We start from the raw sequence: 18,365 nt of genomic DNA on the forward strand, positions 1-18,365 counted from the left end.
ACAAGATTAAAAGATAAGAAGAACAACTCTTATGGGTTTGAAACCCTAGACAAGACAATAGATAATCTGTTGAAGAAAGAAGACTCTTGCTATTCTGTTGTGTCTCTATGATGAAGAGGAGCACTCCATTTATATGAAGGCAGTAAAGTATTCGTCCATAATTAGAGCCGGAGATTGTGGAAGTCTATTGCAGGGAACGCTCCTTTCCAAACTAGAGAGATGCCTCTTGTAATATAGGCAGTGAAGATAAAGCAAGGAAGCCCAAAAACATAAGTTGGAAGTCAGCCCATATGCAAAATAAATAAGAGAAAAGCCCATTAATTAAATGAGGATTATAAATTGAAAAAATAAATACTTAGATATTAACAGGTACGGCTTCGCGGAAGCATTATGTGTTGGGTTCCTTCTCATCGGAAGTTTGCAACAAATTTTGGCTTATGGGACAAAAGTTGGAGTTGATGATGTGATTTCCTTTTGATGATAATCAAATTGACATCCTTTAATAATTTCTTTATAGTCTTCAGTCCACCGGCTGGGGTGGGAACATAGGTTTTTGGGCACCGATTTGGTTGTATGAATTGATGAAAGTGGTTGAGTTGGAGTTGATGATGTGCTTTCCTTTTGATGATAATCAAATTGACATCCTTTAATAATTTCTTTATAGTCTTCAGTCCACCGGCAGGGATGGGAACATAGGTTTTTGGCACCGATTTGGTTGTATGAGTTGATGAAAGTGGTTGAGGTGGAATTGGGGGTGGCGGGGCCGGTGGCGGTGTGGTTGAAGACGTTGTAATATTACTAAGTTCAATCAAATAAGGGTTATGTAGGGCACCAATAGGAAATTGATTAAGCATTGCACTGGTAAAAATATCCCATGTGATGATGTTTGAATTCCGATGTCAACCATTGAACCACCAGAATGGTTTATCAGCGAAGGATTCAATAGCATAGGGAAATCGCTCGTCGCCATAGATCGTGTAAAAGAGAAAATACCGTTCGGCTTGAGAGATCAATAGGGCAAGATTAGATCCAGTAAAACGAGGTACTTGTGAATGTTCCCACAAGAGTTCTTCCAAAGCCATCTAGACTAAGGCTCAACGAAAGCACCAATTGATACGGTTTATTCGAGACAACCACAAATATCCCAAGAATACAAGATAAAGAAGACAAATGACCAAATAAATTTTCTCTTCTTATTATTAAAAAGTTCAAGGGCATTTAAAGGAAACATGAATTCAAGATAAACTAGAAAACATAATTAAACTAAGAAACATATTTGTAATTTAAATAGCTTGTAGATAAAAATATAAGGTTATTGATATCTTTCAATAATATCCAACCATATCTTTTAATCTTTGAAATATTGGCATCAAGCCGGCTTAGGGTCCCTCTTCTAGATAGGGCCCTTGTTGTATTTGGATCGTATCAGATATGTAATAATATTGACAACATTGATCTCAATTACCATTAAAATATGAGAGCACCTAGTTTCAGTTATACTAGCAATGAACTGAGCATTAGAAAACTGAATTGAGCAGAATGCTTCAAGGAATTAGTTTCAATTAATAAGTTGAAGGATAATATTGTATAACTTTATAATAAGAATTGCACTCTGATCAAACTAGGTAGTTTACATAGAATAAAAAATGCTGAAATATGTGATTTACAATATGTTTTGAGTTAAACCGTCACTGAGATGCTTTTCATTGACAATCTATCTCCATCTCCTTACCACAGCTGGTTCACTCTTACTGCTTTGCCATTCAGTCACAGAGAGTGGCGAAGGTGAAAAATCTTTCAAGAAAACCACTGAATCATTGATTTCAGACGGAGGTGGAGGATTCACGGTTTCCAAATATTCATTACTGTAACCGGAATCTAATCTTCTCTCAGCTTGAATTTCCTTTAACACATCCAGCACCTCGTTCATTGTAGGCCTCATCTCTGAATGACCGAAAAGCCAACTCTGCTACTGATGTGATCATGTCCTTAATTTTAGGATTCGAAGTGGATCCCAACACCGGGTCAACTAATTGATCAATTGCACGTGTTTGGATCCTTTTTAAAGCAAGGGTAGCCAAACTAGTCTCGTCTTGGGATCTACTTAAATCAACAGCTGGCATTGATGATATTAGTTCAATCAAGACTACTCCAAAGCTATAGACATCACTCTTATCTGTTAACTGATAGCGTTCATGATATCGAGGATCCAAGTATCCTGGGGTCCCTTGAGGAGTGGTTGACGTGTGAGTGACATTATTAGGTATGAGTCTGGAGAGACCAAAATCTGCTACTTTGACACTGAAATTGTGATCAAGAAGAATGTTGTTTGTCTTTACATCTCGGTGTATGATTTCAGAAGCATGGAGGTACACTAGTGCACTGGCGGTTTCAATGGCAATTTTCATACGGATTGGCCATGTTAGCAGGCCTTGATTTGCTTGTTCCCCGTGGAGGTGATCAGCAACAGTGCCATTGGGAATGTACTCATAAACAATGAGAAGCTCTCGGCTTTGTCTTGAGGTGCAACCGTAAAGCAAGACTAAGTGTGAATGCCGTAACTTGGTCAATATTTCAACCGCGTTCATGAAATGTTCGACTCTCTTGTAGTTGTGGTCATAAAGTCTCTTCACCGCAACTTCTCGTCCATCTTGGAGTTTACCTTGTTTATAAGATAAGTCGTGAGCATTTGAAGTAGAAATGACCAATTGTTTGCAAGTTGAGCATTTATAGTTATTAGTGATAATTGAGTTCTCACCATAATAAACAGCTCCAAATCCACCATCTCCTAGTTCATGAGAAGGGTCAAAATTTTTGGTGGCGTTTTCGAGCTCTGTGATGGAGAAAACCGAAACACCAAAAAAGAGGCTTCCATCTTCAGGGTTTGAAGATTTATCCTTTGATAAAAAGTATGAAAAAGGATTGTTCTTGTAGCGACGGTAGATTATGAAAATGGCAGTAAAGAGGATGAGGATGAAAGCAGATCCAGTGATAGCTAGAGTAAAAAAAATGCAACAACTTTAGGTATAGATTCTTTCATGCATCATGCATGTGTGCAATAAAATGATTGTAGAAGAGGTAAGTTACCTAGGATGACTTTCAGTTCTTCATCTTGTTTTCCTGCAGTAATTATACAACGAAAGATAAGTCATACTCATACATAGGAATAAGGAGACACAAAGAGGAAAAGGGAAGACGATACCGTAAATACTATTCATGGCATCTGAACACTCAAATTCATGTGAATGACAGTTGCCTTTTTGAGACACTTATTACAGGAAGGTGACCAAAAGGAAATAGGAAACTCAAAAGTGAGAAGAGAAAATATATCTGTGCAATTAGGTCTTGGGCCAATTAGTCTCTTTGGCAGCCGTATTAATTACTTGACAACTAGGTGGGAGATCACCTGGAACTGATGTATTGCTGACGGGATAATTGTAGTAGATATTGTGATGTTTGCATAAGCTGTAGTTTTTATAATTCAGCTGCTCAAAATAAACATGAGTTCTTGCATCATAAACAGGATCTTTTGGGCATTTGAATAGAGTCATGAAGTGTTCGACTGAAACGGAAAACAAATCAGGAGTTGGAGAGGTGAAATTATGCATTAGAGCCTTGCAGCTTTTATTTTCTATAAATTCTTGAAATGTGTTGTTTCGGATGATGACCCAAGCGCCAGGTGAATCTTTGCCAGTAATCAGATATGACTGTCCTCCAAATTGAATTCTCTCGTTACCCAGAGTACAGTTGACCTTGATCAAACCACATCGTGTATCAGTAGTGTTGTAAAAAGGGAACTTGAATGGACCAAAATCTGGGAACTGAAACTTTCCGGGCAGATAGGCTTAGAAGTATTGGCATATGTAGCTGAGTGTAGAAGAGATGGGCACGATAGGAAAACGATGACAAAAGTGATGATGATATTGAGAATCATTTCAAAAGCCCAATACAAGAGGTTTGACAGCTTATAACGTGTGTTAAGACGGGAGTGTATACAATATACACTATATATCAACCTATTTGTTTTTGGAAGGATTGGCTAAAAGAGGGAGCCTGTGAATACCATTACAAAAGTTGTTTAATTATTTAGGCCAAAGAAATTAATATCCTATCACTTACATAATATTTTCCATGATTCATGACTTTGACTCACTCCTCTCCATTCATTCCACATTCACTAATTAACACGCTCAAGACTTTGACTCCCTACCATCATATCTTTTGCCTCTTTTCAAACGCCAAAAAGTTTTATTTATTTATTTACTTATTTATTTCTCCTCGTTGGATAAAACTAGAAGGCTTTCATCATTTGAAGGTATAAACTTTAAAGAAGCTTTGGCAATTGTTTCACCAAGTAATTAGTTGTCGCAAAAAGCAATTTCAACTTGGTATAAACTTTAATAAGTTTTGGAAATACGTCTAGAATACAAACAGACGAACATAAAATAATATGAACACGAACACATTTAGTTTCTTAACAAACTGATTGTCAAGAAAATTTGTTCATTTAAATGTTTTTGTTTGGTTTAAATTAAACGAACTAAGATGAATAAGTTACGTTTGTGTTCGTTTTTAGGCCTAGAAAATACAACATTACCCTCTAAATTTTGGAAACAAATCGTAATTTGTTATCAGGTGAGAATTAAATTATGAGAAAAGGTAGAAAAACTAAACTCTGAAGTCCAAACTTGCAACTTTCACTTTGCTTCCGTCATTCAACGACTTTTATGAGAAAACCTGATTTGCATTAATTTATCAAATATCTTTAATATTTATATTCTAAACCAATTTTTTATTTCCCAAACTCAACTTTGATTTGATACTTTGTGTTTTAATTGTGATTTGCTCCCATTGTTTAGATTCGTAAAACATTTTGACAATTAAAGGTCAAGTTTACATTATTTTGACTGTGATTAATCTGAATTATTGTTAACATATGAGAACTATATGTTTTATCAAGTTTGATTTGTTGGTATCTGTAGTGTGAGAACACTTAGTTTCAGTTTTACTAGTTATAAATGGAGCATTTGAATATTTAATTGAGCAGAATGCTTATACTTCTTCATAATGCTTCAATTAATTAGTTAGAATTGGTAAACTGATGGATGTGTATATAACTTTGTAATAAGATATTGGCATGAATTGCACTCTGGAGCCAACTTGTTTGTTAACATACAAAAAAAATTGAAATACATTATATTTAAAGTGATGCACTGTTACTGCTTTGCCAATCACCAGTGACAGAGACTGGCGAAGACGGGAAATCTTTCAACAAAATCACCGAATCACTGATATTGTCACCAGCATCTATTCTTTTCTCGGCTTGAATTTCCTTCAATGTGTCCAGCACCTCGTTCATTGTTGGCCTCATCTCTGAATGATATTGTAAACACCGAAAAGCCAACTCTGCTACTGATGTGATCATGTTCTTGATTTCAGGATTCGATTCAGATCCCAACACTGGGTCGATTAATTGATCAATTGCACGTGTTTGGATCCTGTTTAAAGCGAGGGTAGCCAAACTAATCTCGTCTTGGGGTCTACTTAAATCAACAGCTGGCATTGATGATATTAGTTCAATCAAAACTACTCCAAAGCTGTAAACATCACTTTTGTCTGTTAACTGATAACGCTGGTGATATTGAGGATCTAAGTATCCCGGGGTCCCCTGAGGAGCCGTTGACACATGAGTGGCATTATTAGGTATGAGTCTCGAGAGACCAAAATCTGCTACTTTGACACTGAAATTGTGATCAAGAAGAATGTTGTTTGTCTTCACATCTCGGTGTATGATTTCAGAGGCATGAAGGTACACTAATGCACTGGCGGTTTCAATAGCGATTTTCATACGAATTGGCCACGTTAGCAGGCCTGGATTTGCTTGTTCCCCGTGGAGGTGATCAGCAACCGTGCCATTGGGGATGTACTCGTAAACAAGGAGAAGCTCCCGGCTTTGTCTCGAGGTGCAACCATAAAGCAAGACTAAGTGTGAATGCCGTAGTTTGGTCAATATTTCAACTTCATTCAGGAAATGTTGGGCGCGCTTGTAGTTGTGGTCATATAGTCTCTTCACTGCAACCTCTCGCCCGTCATGGAGTTTACCTTGTTAAGAAAAATAAGGTATAAACAATTGAAATGGTAATAGGTTTTTCAAAAGACTTAGTTTTTCCATTAAAAAAGAACTAGCGGCACAACTTGTTGCTCGTTTGCCATTTATTTCAATGTAAAAGTTTATTTATATCAAATGAATAACTAAGATTTAAAAGAAAAAGTTGTAATTAGAATGATAATTAAGTTCTTACCATAATAAACAGCTCCAAAGCCACCATCTCCTAGTTCATGGGACGGGTCGAAATTTTTGGTGGCGTTTTCCAACTCCATGTGGGAGAAAACAGGAACGCCAAAGAAGAGACATCCGTCTTCAGGGTTTGGAGATTTGTCTTTTGATAGAAAGTACGAAAAAGGATTGTTCTTATAGCGACGCGAGATTATGAAAAAGGCAGTAATGAGGATGGAAGCAGATCCTGTGAGAGCTAGAATAAGAAAATGCAACAACTTCAGGTATTGTTTTTCATGTATTTGTGTACATAATAGTATGTGCAGTTTAAGAGGTATGTTACCTAGGATCAGTATCAGTTTTATGTCTGCAGTGATCAAACGACAAAAGATAAGCTATATATAATTCCACGGAATAACGAGACAAAGAGGAAAAGGGAAACAGAAGCCGTAAATACCTCTTTTGGTATTTGAACACTCAAAATTCTTGTACTTGTGACAGCTGTATGTTTTAAGACACTCATTACAGGAAGGTGACCAAAAATGAATTAAGTAGTTAGAAGTAAGAAGAGAAAATATATCGGGGTAATTAGGTACTTGGCCATTTGCGCTCCAAGGCAGTTGTATTACTTGACAACCACGTGGGAGATCACTCGGAACTGGTTTAGAGGTGATGGGATGCTTATAGTAGAAATTGTGATGTTTGCATCCGTTGTGGCTATTATAATCAGGTTGGTTAAATTTTGCACCAAAACGGGGATCTTTTGGGCATTTGAAGAGAGTCATGAGGTGTTTGATTGAAGTTAAAAATAAATGAGGAGTTGGAGAGGTGAAATTATGCAGTAGAGGCTTGCAGCTTTTATTATTTATAAGTTCTTGAAATGTGTTGTTTTGGATGCTAACAGAAGGACCGAGCCAATAATCTTTGCCAGTAATCTGATATGACTGTCCTCCGATTTGAACACTCTCATTACCTGAAGTACAGTTGACCTTGATCAAACCACATCCAGCATCATTATTACTGTAAAAAGGGAACTCAAACGGACCAAAATCCGGACAAGTGAAACTTTTCGGGCACGTAGTATTGCCATATTTGGCAGAGCATAAAAGAGGTGAAAACGATAGGAAAACGGACGCAAAAGTGATGAAGTGAATCATTCAAATGCCCTATAGAAGAGAATTGACAACTAGCAACTAATTATAAGACGAGTGTGTATGTATTTGCATGAGGTTTCTGGAAGGGTTGGCTAAAAGAAGTTATGGGAATGCTATTTATAAGCCTTTGACATTCATAAGCTCAACTTAACCCGTCTTTTATGTCATACAAATGATCCCATCACTTTCTCAATGTTTTCCACATTCACTAACGTTCATCATCAAGATTCAAGGTTTTGACTATTTCCACTCATTCCACGTTCTCTAACACCGTCAAGACTTTTGACTCTCCTCCATTAATATTTTACCCCTTTTGAAACGGCATTTGAATATTTGTAGACGTTAGATATATACCATTTTTTTTGAGATACCTAGTAAACCTTTTAACTTTTAAGAGTGTTTTCTTTAAAAGATATGCTAGATAGAAAATATTAAACCGGGTTTTCATAAAAATTATGAGAGAAGTATAAATATATAGAGTCACTAGTTGAGCCCCGCGTGTCATGCGGGTTATTTTTTGTTTTTTTTTATATATTATTGGTGTCAAAATTGAAAAAAAACTGACATGTATATATTATTGACCTTGAAGCCTCCATGGTTTTTCCACAAAACCATCAATATCTACTTCAAATATAGTCTTGAGTAGAGAAAGGATAAAAAATTGACTAAGATATTTAACAAATTTCAATAATATGCAAATTGTAAAAGCATAAAACTAAATATACACACATATATACACATTCGATCGTTACTTATGTGAAGGAAGTGTGTAATCAAGTCCACTGCCAAATGCACGACCATTATTTCCCCAACCCAGTAACCCGTAACCCAGATGAAAACTTTCTTTTGCATATTGAGAGGAACGTTTTCATTAATGCCAGCTGGACGTCATTCACCTCTACCTCAACCAGCAAAAGATGACTGATCAGCCAGTAGATGAACTTGACCCGGAGCTCCACCAACTGCAGGACATGTTCTAGGAATATATGCAGCAGCAGGTCTCACATATACTACACATTTGCAATTACATACAAGAATTATTATATAAGCTCGATGTCAAATCAAAAGACAAATGAAAGTATGAAACAATTCATTTCATAAAAGAAAAATATTTCATTGATCAATAAATTGAGTCAGTACAACAAAATAATATGTAAAAAGTAAATTAACTTACCATCTTTACTAACTGAATAATAAAATACCAATCTATGGTACAACAATTTACATGTCAACAACTCAAGATCATCCTTGTATTACAATTATCAATTACCTTGACTTGAGAATGAAACAGATGATAACCATGACCATCAAATCCCATCTTCTGTGCACATGTAGCTCCACTATCACCTTATCCGTCACCGCCCAATTCGCACCTTTCACCACCACCATTGCCCACTTGATTAACATTTCACCCCAATCTTTCATCTTCTCCATTGGTCAATGATTATCATTAACCAAAACGTCTTTGTCTTCATAATTGTCCTCATCTTCGCTCCAATCTTTCATCACCTCCATCGGTTAATGATTAACAATAACCAAGCCACCATTATTTAGAGCAGACACACTTTTCTTGGTCAAATATATTAGAAAAACTATATTATTATACTAACATAAGTTTTCAAATATAATGAAGGTTTAATGTACCTTTGACCACCACACGATGAACCGCATGATTCACTAATTGGATCTCTTCAAATATCGGCGAACAAACGGTAATAGAAACAACAATGTAGAAAGCATATTTGGAGACAAATAAACAATTGCTAATTAGAATAAAAGTGGTGATCTTCGTTTTAGTCAAAATCGGTTTAAGGATCAAGTAACCAAATTAGTTTGTGAGGTTTGATGCTTGTATGAATGAAATGAACAAAGTAACAATTGTAAAGGATGAACAATGAGATTTATACGAGGAAAGCCCTTGGCAACTAGTAAACCTCCGGCACAAAAACCTCGGGTAGTGAAGACTATCACTACCAATTATATTAAGCTCAAAAATGATTACAAAGGTTGGAATTAAGGCTGAGTGTGAGTACAAAGTGTTCTTGCTAAGAATTATAAGTATGCTAAATGTTGTGTGTGATCAGTCATAATTCAATGTTTATATATACAAAAGTTTACAACTGATACTAACTAATTTCCTATAAACTCGGCCACGTTTGTTTACCACTTCTTCATGACCGTTCGTGAGGGAGGAAGAGCTGAGACGACTTAGTAAACTATATCTTCCGTGAAAATAGGATTGATGGTAAACACGCTTCAATACATGCAAAAATAGATTAAAACATATTTGAAGTCAACTGTTGAGGATACTCGGACCATACAAGATCCTTAGTCCTGGTAGCGGATATTTGCGAACGCCAAGGATAGTTGATCCTCAAGGATCAAAGATCTTGGTCCCAACAATTTCCCCCAAACATGATAGGTGTGAATCGAAAACAGTTGTCATGCTTATCCCGAGAATTTTGAATCATAACCGTTGGCGATAATATGACGTGACCGTCGCCTGCCATCGCATCATTATCCCTATTTAATAGGCTCAATACCCTTATAATTTCCCTTTCATCGGATCAAAAGAGATATTCCGACGATCATAATCAGGTATCCTTCTTTTTCTCTCTTGATAATTTCCTTCATTTTCTCAAATCTTTTCTCGCAATCTTCAACAATGCCCAAAAAGAAACTCGAAAGCCTCCTTTAGCTCGAGTCCGAGGGAGGTTGTTCCTGAACTCCAAACCAAAATCTTCTTAAAGATCCAGCCTCCAAGATCTGTAAGTTTACTGACGAAGAAATCGAGAGTATTTCCCATTGCTTTCATGATGGAACCATGTTCAGAACATACGATCCCCAAATCAAAAATGACCATATTTCTAGTGTGTGGGTTTGCTTTCCGGCACTTCCGTTTTTACTTGGTTTTTCTTATCCCTTCCCTGACATAACAGAGACCTTGTTCTCATTCACTGGCATGAGCTACATTCAGGCTATGCCAATGATGTGGAGAACCCTACACACCATTGAGAGACTGATCGAAGAACAGAACCTTGATTTCACCCTTTCAGCTCTGTCTTGTTTGTACAGCCTCGTAACCCATGGTTCCAATAGATTCGTCTTCAAGAGCAAACCTTTTCAGCCCCTTCCAATCAATAAAACCACTCATAATGACCAGAGTTGGAAGAAACAGTTTTTCTTCGTTCAGAGGGACTCCATCCCCAATGGGAATTCCCTACCGACTCGCTGGATCCTCAAGGGTAGGATAGCGGATCCAAAGAATATGTGATCCTTTGTTTATGGATTTACTAATTAGAAATTTATTATTGTTTATGCAGTCTCCAATTTCTCAAGTCTTGCTGCTGTCTTAGACAGGATCAAGAGAGAAAAGATATTCCTTGCTTTGGACCCCTTCGATAGGAATTTCAAGACCGTGGGTGAAGAGTCATCAGCCGAATCAAGCGAAAAAACCGCAAGCTCCTCCGAAACCATGTCAAGTAAGTTAGTCTTTTGTACTCAATAAAAGATATTACAAATAGGAAGGTAATAGATTAAGAAAAACTTATCTTTTTCTTCTATGTTTGTGTAGGTGCTCAGAAGTCAGGAAACAAGCCCTCCAAGAACCTCATGGGCCGGTTCCAGTTGGAAGACGTTGATAGCTTAATCTCCTCTTGATCCGCTGATAAGAAACCCATGAAGAGCTCTAGCCTTGCTCTGCCAAAGTCGGTGATGACTCGCTCCAAGGCCAATGGGAAGAGGAAGAGGGATCCTGAAACGGACGTCCATGGTGCCCAGTAGGTGTTTGATCAGCTCTCTGAGGTAAGGATCCTTTATCCATAGGTATAAATGGTTTGGTTATATCTTTAACTGATGGTCTCCTTGCAGGCGGAATATCCTTGAAGGACAAACTGATTGTTGAGCTTCAGACTGAGAAGCATGCTCTGGAAGATCAGTTGGACCTTGCAGATGTCCGAGCCCAGGAGCAGGTGGTGGAAGTCACGGAACAGGCTAAGGTTTGGGCCAACAAGGCGGTGCTTACAACCAGGATCAAAATTGCTGAGGAAGCTGAAGATGCCAGCTTTGACAAGCGAGGATGCTGGAGCTGAGAAGAGGAGCAAGGATGCTGGGACAATCGGGCCAAGGATGATGTTGTGGAGATCAAGGATGCTGGTGACGGTGACGGAGGCGTGGTGAAGGAGTAGGTGGGGGTAATGGGCGATGATGGATATCAAAGACAAGGCCAGAGCCCATTTTTATAAGGTTTAGGATGGTATTTGATGGTAGTTTGTTTGAACAATGGTGGTTGTAATTTTCAGGATCGATGATCCATAAGGCAATTAAGAAAGGTGGTTAGGGTGGAGGGATCCTCTATTTTGGGGATGAAGCCTTGGCCACCTTTCTCTCTTTACTTTCTGTATGAACATATGGTAATTAACCTTGACGTGGTTTGATCCAGATGGATGGTCCATATGTTGTTGGTGAAGCCCGGATCAATTTTATTTTGCTAGTAATAACATAACTCTTATGGTTTTCAACTTATCATCTGTGTTACCAGAATAGAGGATTCTTGATCCTTATAGCTTTTGTCTTGAATTGTTTACATGTTAGAATAGATGATCAAAAGAAAACTTAACAGTTAGAAAAGTTGGATTTAAGTCCAACTATCTTGGGGACAAGCCTAGTAAATACGTGGGGACAAGCCCAATAAAACGTGGGGACAAGCCCAATAAAACTTGGGGATAAGCCCAATAAATACGAGCGACGATCCGATCCTTGGCGTTGCCCAGTTAAACGCGGTGACGAGCCTAACCTGGCATTGACCTTAACTTGTGCATATGGTACGTCTACCATATAATTCGTAGGATCCAATATATGATTTTTAGCCATGAAATTGTTAGTCACGTATAGTGCACTGGTACCATAGCCTCCAACCATTCCCGGAGAATCATGCGCTCCAGGCGAGGGTGTCAAAACCCTAAATTCACACGATAAGGTGAAAACCTTGTAAACTTGGGGACAAGCCCAATTAAACTTAGGAGAGAGTTGGCCAACCTGTTTTTTCCACTTGAGGGCCCTATTGCTCGACATTTCTGCAAACTTGACATACTTGACAGAACAAAGGCTTCAAAAAAATTAATAAAAATATAAACATAAAGTAAAGTTTTACCAAGTAACGGGTTGAAGAAACTGATTAGAATCCAAATTCCTTATCAACAAAAATACTTTATGAGATGAATTGCATTCCAAGCCCTTGGAAGCATGTCACCTTCCATATTCAATAAACGATATGCCCCCTTTCTAGCCACAATCTCCTTCATGGAAATCCTTTAAAACTTCCTGGATCTCGGGTTCTTCGATGCATCTTAAGTATGGACCTGCAAGGGATTTCTTGTATAGCATATCATGTATGATAGTATATTTAGATACCTTGGCTTTGAAAGCTTTGGGGTTTTCACCTTTTGGGATTTCTCCACCTTGGATGTATTGTTGACAGCTGTAATATTTTTTGGTGACAACCCTAGCGTGATCCTAACGATTATCCTGATAGCTCGGATTCCCAGCTAGCTGCAGGATCCTGAACTAACCGATTATACATGTTTTATTTATGTTATGCTTGTAGGTTACTCAAAAGTATAACGACCTACAATGGCTAGATGATTCATTCCACCTGAAAGATCGGAGGACCAGTTGAAATGCGCATGGGATTGAAGAATAAGTCTTCAAACAATCATGGCAGCTAGGGTTCCCGGAATTATAAGACTTCTAGTTATTTTTCATTTCTATATAATGAGGCCGTTGAGAGCATTTTAGGAACGCATTCGTTGCACTCACAAAACACCTGCAATTGTACTTAGCTTTCGTTCTCATTCAGTTCTCGAGCTGTAACATATTTTTTATATTAATAAATCGAGGCAGTGGATAGTTTTCCCCTCCCGAGGTTTTTTCCGAAGATCCCCACCATGATCCTAGGCTTTTCCTCGCTATATCGCTGTGTCAACCCTTTACTTTTACCGCAATTAGTTAGCACATTGTTGAAGAACACTCTACCTCACTTGACGAATTTGTTCAATTATTGCTTTGATGATTTTTGACCAAAACAAGTATACCTTAGGTTACTGAAGTAAAAGAACTTTTGTTATTCAATGAAGTGTTTAGTGTTCCTTTTTATTTATAAATAACTGTGTACTTGTTATGTTATGAAATGAAATAAATATGATTATTGTCACTTTAATAGTGTTCCGAGCTTATTAGTAACATGTACGTTGCATTCGAGCGTATTCCGCTTAAAGCCGGGGTGTTACAATGAATACGCTCCAACTTTTACAACTCTTTAAACGGGTCATTTACAAAAGTTTGCATGGAACTAGGTATCCCTAAAACTATATAAACAAAGACTTCCTCTATGCAAACAACTTTGATATATATAAAAAACTGATATCAAGTATTAGTCGCAAGGACTATGAAACGGGGTGAGACAATAATTATAGTGGTTAGAGTTAACTCTTTGTTGTCCATGTGGTCTAATTATTTTAACTAGTTCAATTTAAAACTAAAACTTTCAACCCTTTGACCTTTGAGTCAGGTATGTAGTTTCACCTTTTTAACCTTTTTCTTCCCGATGCTTTTTTTTTGAAAGGTAAATTTCATACAACCACAAAAACGGCACTTGCTAGTCCTCAAAGCAAGGACCGCAAAGGAAACCAAGTTACATCAAACCAATAGGACACGTACGCCAATCATTCCAATCTAAATGTTTATGTCTCGACCTATTTGTAATCCAAAAATAAGAATCCGATTTGATCTTGGTCACCACCTCGATAGCTTTGATAGTTTTCCTTTGAAAGATCCGCTCGTTTCTAGCAATCCATATGCACCAAAGGGTCGTTAAAATGATACCAGTCATCACCCGTTTCTCATACTTCCCCATTTTAAAGCCTTTAACAAGCATAAGAAGATCACGGATGTCGAAAGTGAATAGGATTCAACCAACACCAACCCGAAATCCTAGACCAAACCTCTGCTGCGAAAATACATCCAGTAAAGATGTGGCTCGAAGATTCTAGGTTCGACTCGCAAAATGGGCAAGAGTCATTCAAAAAAACCATCCCTCTTTTACTAAGAGCATCTTTCGTAGGAATCCAATCTTGCTCTGCGCGCCACGCCAAAATACCACACTTAAACGGAATCCAGTGCTCCCACTTAAGTGTGGTATTTTGTCAATTTTATATCTCCATCCTCATTTAAGTAATAAGGCCTCATTGATGTCTTTTAAACGACTAATGCCCAACCCTTCTAACCTTTTAGGTCTCGTCACTTTCTCCCACACTACCCAGCTTATTTATTATCCTCCAAATAACCACCCCATAGAAACCGTCACATGATACCCTCTATTCTATCAATCACTGCCGTAGGCGCTTTATAAAGCGAGAAATAATAAATAGGGAGATTTTCGAGCACCGATTTTATGAGAGTAACTCTACCCCCAATAGATATCGTTTTCGATTTCCATGATGCTAGCCGAGATTCCACCATTTCCATTACCGAGTTCCAATTATTGATGCAGCTCATGTTCGCGCCCACTTTAAAACCCAAATATGTAAACGGAGTAATGCCTCTTCTACACCCCAAAACACCCAACATATCGTCAACTTCTTGATTACCCGTTTCAATTCCGAACAGGTTGGATTTGTGAAGATTAATTTTAAGACCCGAGCACAAGTAAAAAACTCTAAGAACTCGAGCCGTCTTCTCCAAATTCGCCCGAGACCATTCTCCCAAAATCAGAGCATCATCAGCATAAAGTAAGTGATTAATATTATGCTCGAGGTTTGGAATATGAATACCGTGCAGCTCACCAATCTCTTTAGCTCTGTTTAACATCCAAGATAAAGCCTCCATCACGATCAAAAAAGGAACGGAGAAAGAGGATCTCCTTGCCGAAGTCCCTTTTCGCACTTGAATTCGAACGTAAGAGAACCATTGATCAAAATCACCGACCTAGCTGACTCCAAAATCCCCTTGATCCACTCGCACAATTTCACTGGAAATCCCATCTGTAACAAAATAGAAATCAAGAAATTCCAGTTAACATTATCATATGCCTTCTCGAAGTCTATATTCAATAGAAAAGCCTTCTTGTGATGTTTTTTCAGCCAATCCATTAACTCGTTAACAATGAGGGGGCCATCCAAAATAAATCGGTCTTGAAGGAACGCTGGCTGGGTCTCGGTAATCACCAATCCCAAGATCTTTTTAGCCGATTAGCAAGGATTTTAGACACCACCTTGCTAATAATCCCTATGAGAGTAATCTGTCTATAGTCTTCGAGACCCAACGGGTTTTTAACCTTGGGAATCAAAGTAATAAACGACGAACCACAACCACGACTAATAACTCCTGAGTCATGAAAAGCTGTGAGAATGTTAAAAACAATCATCCTCCAAGAATCTCCAAAACCTCTTCACGAACAAGAAATTAAAAACCAATCCGGACCCGGGGCTTTGTTCATACCGCACTCAAAAACCGCTGCCTTAATTTCTTCTCTGGAGAAAGGGACAATCAACCATCTTTGACCACATCCGGAATAGATTTAATACCTTCATACTCACAGTCTGGACGAATTGAAATCTTATCTCTAAAATTCTCCCTGAAAAAGCACAAAACACGTTTCTTTACCTAAGTAGGTTTAGAAACCCACTCCCTTCCACCTCCAATCCTGGTATAGAATTCCTAGCCTTCCTCCCATTAACCACACTATAGAAGTATGCCGTGTTATCATCACCAAAAGTCGCCCATTTCACCCGGGATTTCTGCTTAATATCTTTAGACTTAAGAAGTTCAACCTCCTCAATCCCCTTTCTACATTCTGCCCACACCCAAGCCTCATCCTCCTTTAGCTCTCTTTCCTCCATAAGCAACTCATACTCCTCCCTTTCCCGCTTTCAATTTAGCCAATTCTTCACTTTCCTTAACTTTAGTATCCATTATCCACTTCTTGAGACTGTCTCGAAGTTTCTTGAGCTTCTTCAACAAAACCATATCTGAAGGTCCAGAAAACACACAATCCTCCAAAATTTTAGCAACCAAGTCCTCACACCCTTCCCTATCAAGCCAAGAATTAAACCAACGAAAGGGTTTAGGACCAAAATTAGTATCAATTAGCGATAACACCAAGGGAGAATGATCTTAAAGATTCCTCGGAAGTGCCCTCAAACAAGCATTCGGCCATTTATCTATGACATTAGAACAAACCAGCATCCTATCAATCTTGCTGAATTTAAACTGCCCCTTCTACTAACCATAAAAGTGTACTTAGAACCTTTCATATTAAACTCTTTAAGACCCGCTTAATTAATGAAATCATTAAAATCCTTCGAACATGCCGCATCAAAATTAGTATTCTTTCTTTCCTCCCTACATCTCACAGAGTTAAAGTCGCCCAAAACAACCCACCAACCTGAACCATTCTGAATAACATGAAGAATTTATATGTCATAACTCTTTTTTTTCACTATTAAGTTGTGGGGCATAGACATTTACAACATTAAGCTTGATATTCCCATCCACCAAGAAACCTGTGGTCACCAAAAAATTGTCACTAAAAATCGAGTTCTCTTTTTGAAATACTTTAGGATCCCACATGTTCACAATACCCCCGACCCCCCGTTAGAGTTAACCCAATCAACTTCAAAACCCTGACCACCCCAAAAATTATCCAACACGAACATTTGCGTGTTCACACACATCGACTCTTGCATACCCAAAAAAGACACCCAAAAATTCTCTTTTAAACTTTTGATCCAACCCGGTTCCCAACAACTCCAATCCCACGGATGTTTATAGACAACAGATTCATAGCTTACCTATTTGTAAACCTTCTTGAACGATTGATTCTTCCACCAAACCGTTAAAATTTGTAAGCCGAGCTCCAAGTATCTCCCCTAACAATATAGTAGCGGGAACCTCTTGACCAAATTCGGACCCTCGGAAAGACCAACAGCAGCTTTCATCACACCGACTTCTTCAGTAATATCTTCTGTGACAATACCACCGAATTGATCTTCTTCCAACATAACCGTGTTATCAGGATTCCTAACTGGATAATCGTTTAAGTTAAACATCCTTTCGTTATCAGAACATTCTACACCCTCTGACTCAGCGCCTATTCCCAAATTAGCAGACTCAAGATCTATAAAATTTACGTGTTGTTTGTCCACTTCATTTCCACCCCTCGTAGTTGTTATATTAGAGCCCAAAATAACAGGCTCAAGGCCAAAAGGATCATCTGTAGCAAAGCCCACACGTTTCTCCTTAATGGGTCTGTCGTTGGAACTATTACGCTGATTCGATCTAGTAACGTTTTTTGTTTTCTTTCTTTTGTTGTTTTTACCACCATCCCCATTACCCACATTATTTAAAAAAGGTGTAACTTCTTGAGAATGGAAAGAATCCATATTTTTTGGAGACCAACCCTCAGCATTAATAGCATAGCCGAGACTCACGCAATCATTATCATCCTCCATAATTATCATAGGTGAGTTTTCTCCGTTACCGGCGACGTTAGCAATCGGACTTCTATTCACTTCCTACGGCTCCTCCATTACAACCGGTTCCTCCTCTGCATGATGATTCTTTGGCATCTTATCGTCTGCATACAAAAATTCGGTAGTCCATTCGCCTAAAACTTCTGAAACCCATACCAAAAACATCTTGTCTCTCCACACCACCGTGACCCCGCCCTGCACTCGTCTCCCATCAATCATCACTATCCCGACATAATAATACGAGACATCCGCATCTTCAAATTCGAACTGAGCTTTGTAACATACTTCACCAAATAGCTTAGCCACCTCATGAATTGCATCATTCGACAAGGCTTGTAAAGGCATCCCTTGGATTGTGATCCAAGAAATTTTTTCAAAGGCTAATTCCTGACCCTCCTAGATCTC

The 18,365-nt window shown here is 38.2% G+C and overlaps 1 protein-coding gene and 1 pseudogene across 1 annotated transcript; both read right to left on the reverse strand.

The window, feature by feature from the left end:
* Positions 1-1,714: 1,714 nt before the first annotated feature.
* On the reverse strand, positions 1,715-3,972 carry LOC143546203 (LEAF RUST 10 DISEASE-RESISTANCE LOCUS RECEPTOR-LIKE PROTEIN KINASE-like 1.1; annotated as a pseudogene).
* A 1,228-nt stretch (positions 3,973-5,200) lies between these two features.
* Positions 5,201-7,434, reverse strand: LOC143546204 (LEAF RUST 10 DISEASE-RESISTANCE LOCUS RECEPTOR-LIKE PROTEIN KINASE-like 1.1). Its single transcript, XM_077037913.1, has 4 exons — positions 6,735-7,434; positions 6,621-6,644; positions 6,303-6,533; positions 5,201-6,102 (listed from the first exon to the last, which is right to left on the reverse strand). Exons 1-4 carry the CDS (start codon positions 7,432-7,434, stop codon positions 5,201-5,203), a joined length of 1,857 nt encoding a protein of 618 aa, XP_076894028.1.
* Positions 7,435-18,365: the final 10,931 nt, after the last annotated feature.

This window comes from Bidens hawaiensis, unplaced genomic scaffold (assembly GCF_021521415.1).
Source record: "Bidens hawaiensis isolate Kalapana, Puna unplaced genomic scaffold, B.hawaiensis_p1.1 tig00014284_1, whole genome shotgun sequence".
Taxonomy (NCBI): Eukaryota; Viridiplantae; Streptophyta; class Magnoliopsida; order Asterales; family Asteraceae; genus Bidens; species Bidens hawaiensis.

Coding starts and splice junctions, on each gene's coding strand:
- LOC143546204 (XM_077037913.1), bottom strand. CDS start 7,434: ATGATTCACTTCATCACTTTTGCGTCCGTTTTCCTATCGTTTTCACCT. Junction 6,645..6,734: donor GTGTTCAAATACCAAAAGAG/GTATTTACGGCT, acceptor TGATCACTGCAG/ACATAAAACTGATACTGATC. Junction 6,534..6,620: donor AAAACTGATACTGATCCTAG/GTAACATACCTC, acceptor TTCTTATTCTAG/CTCTCACAGGATCTGCTTCC.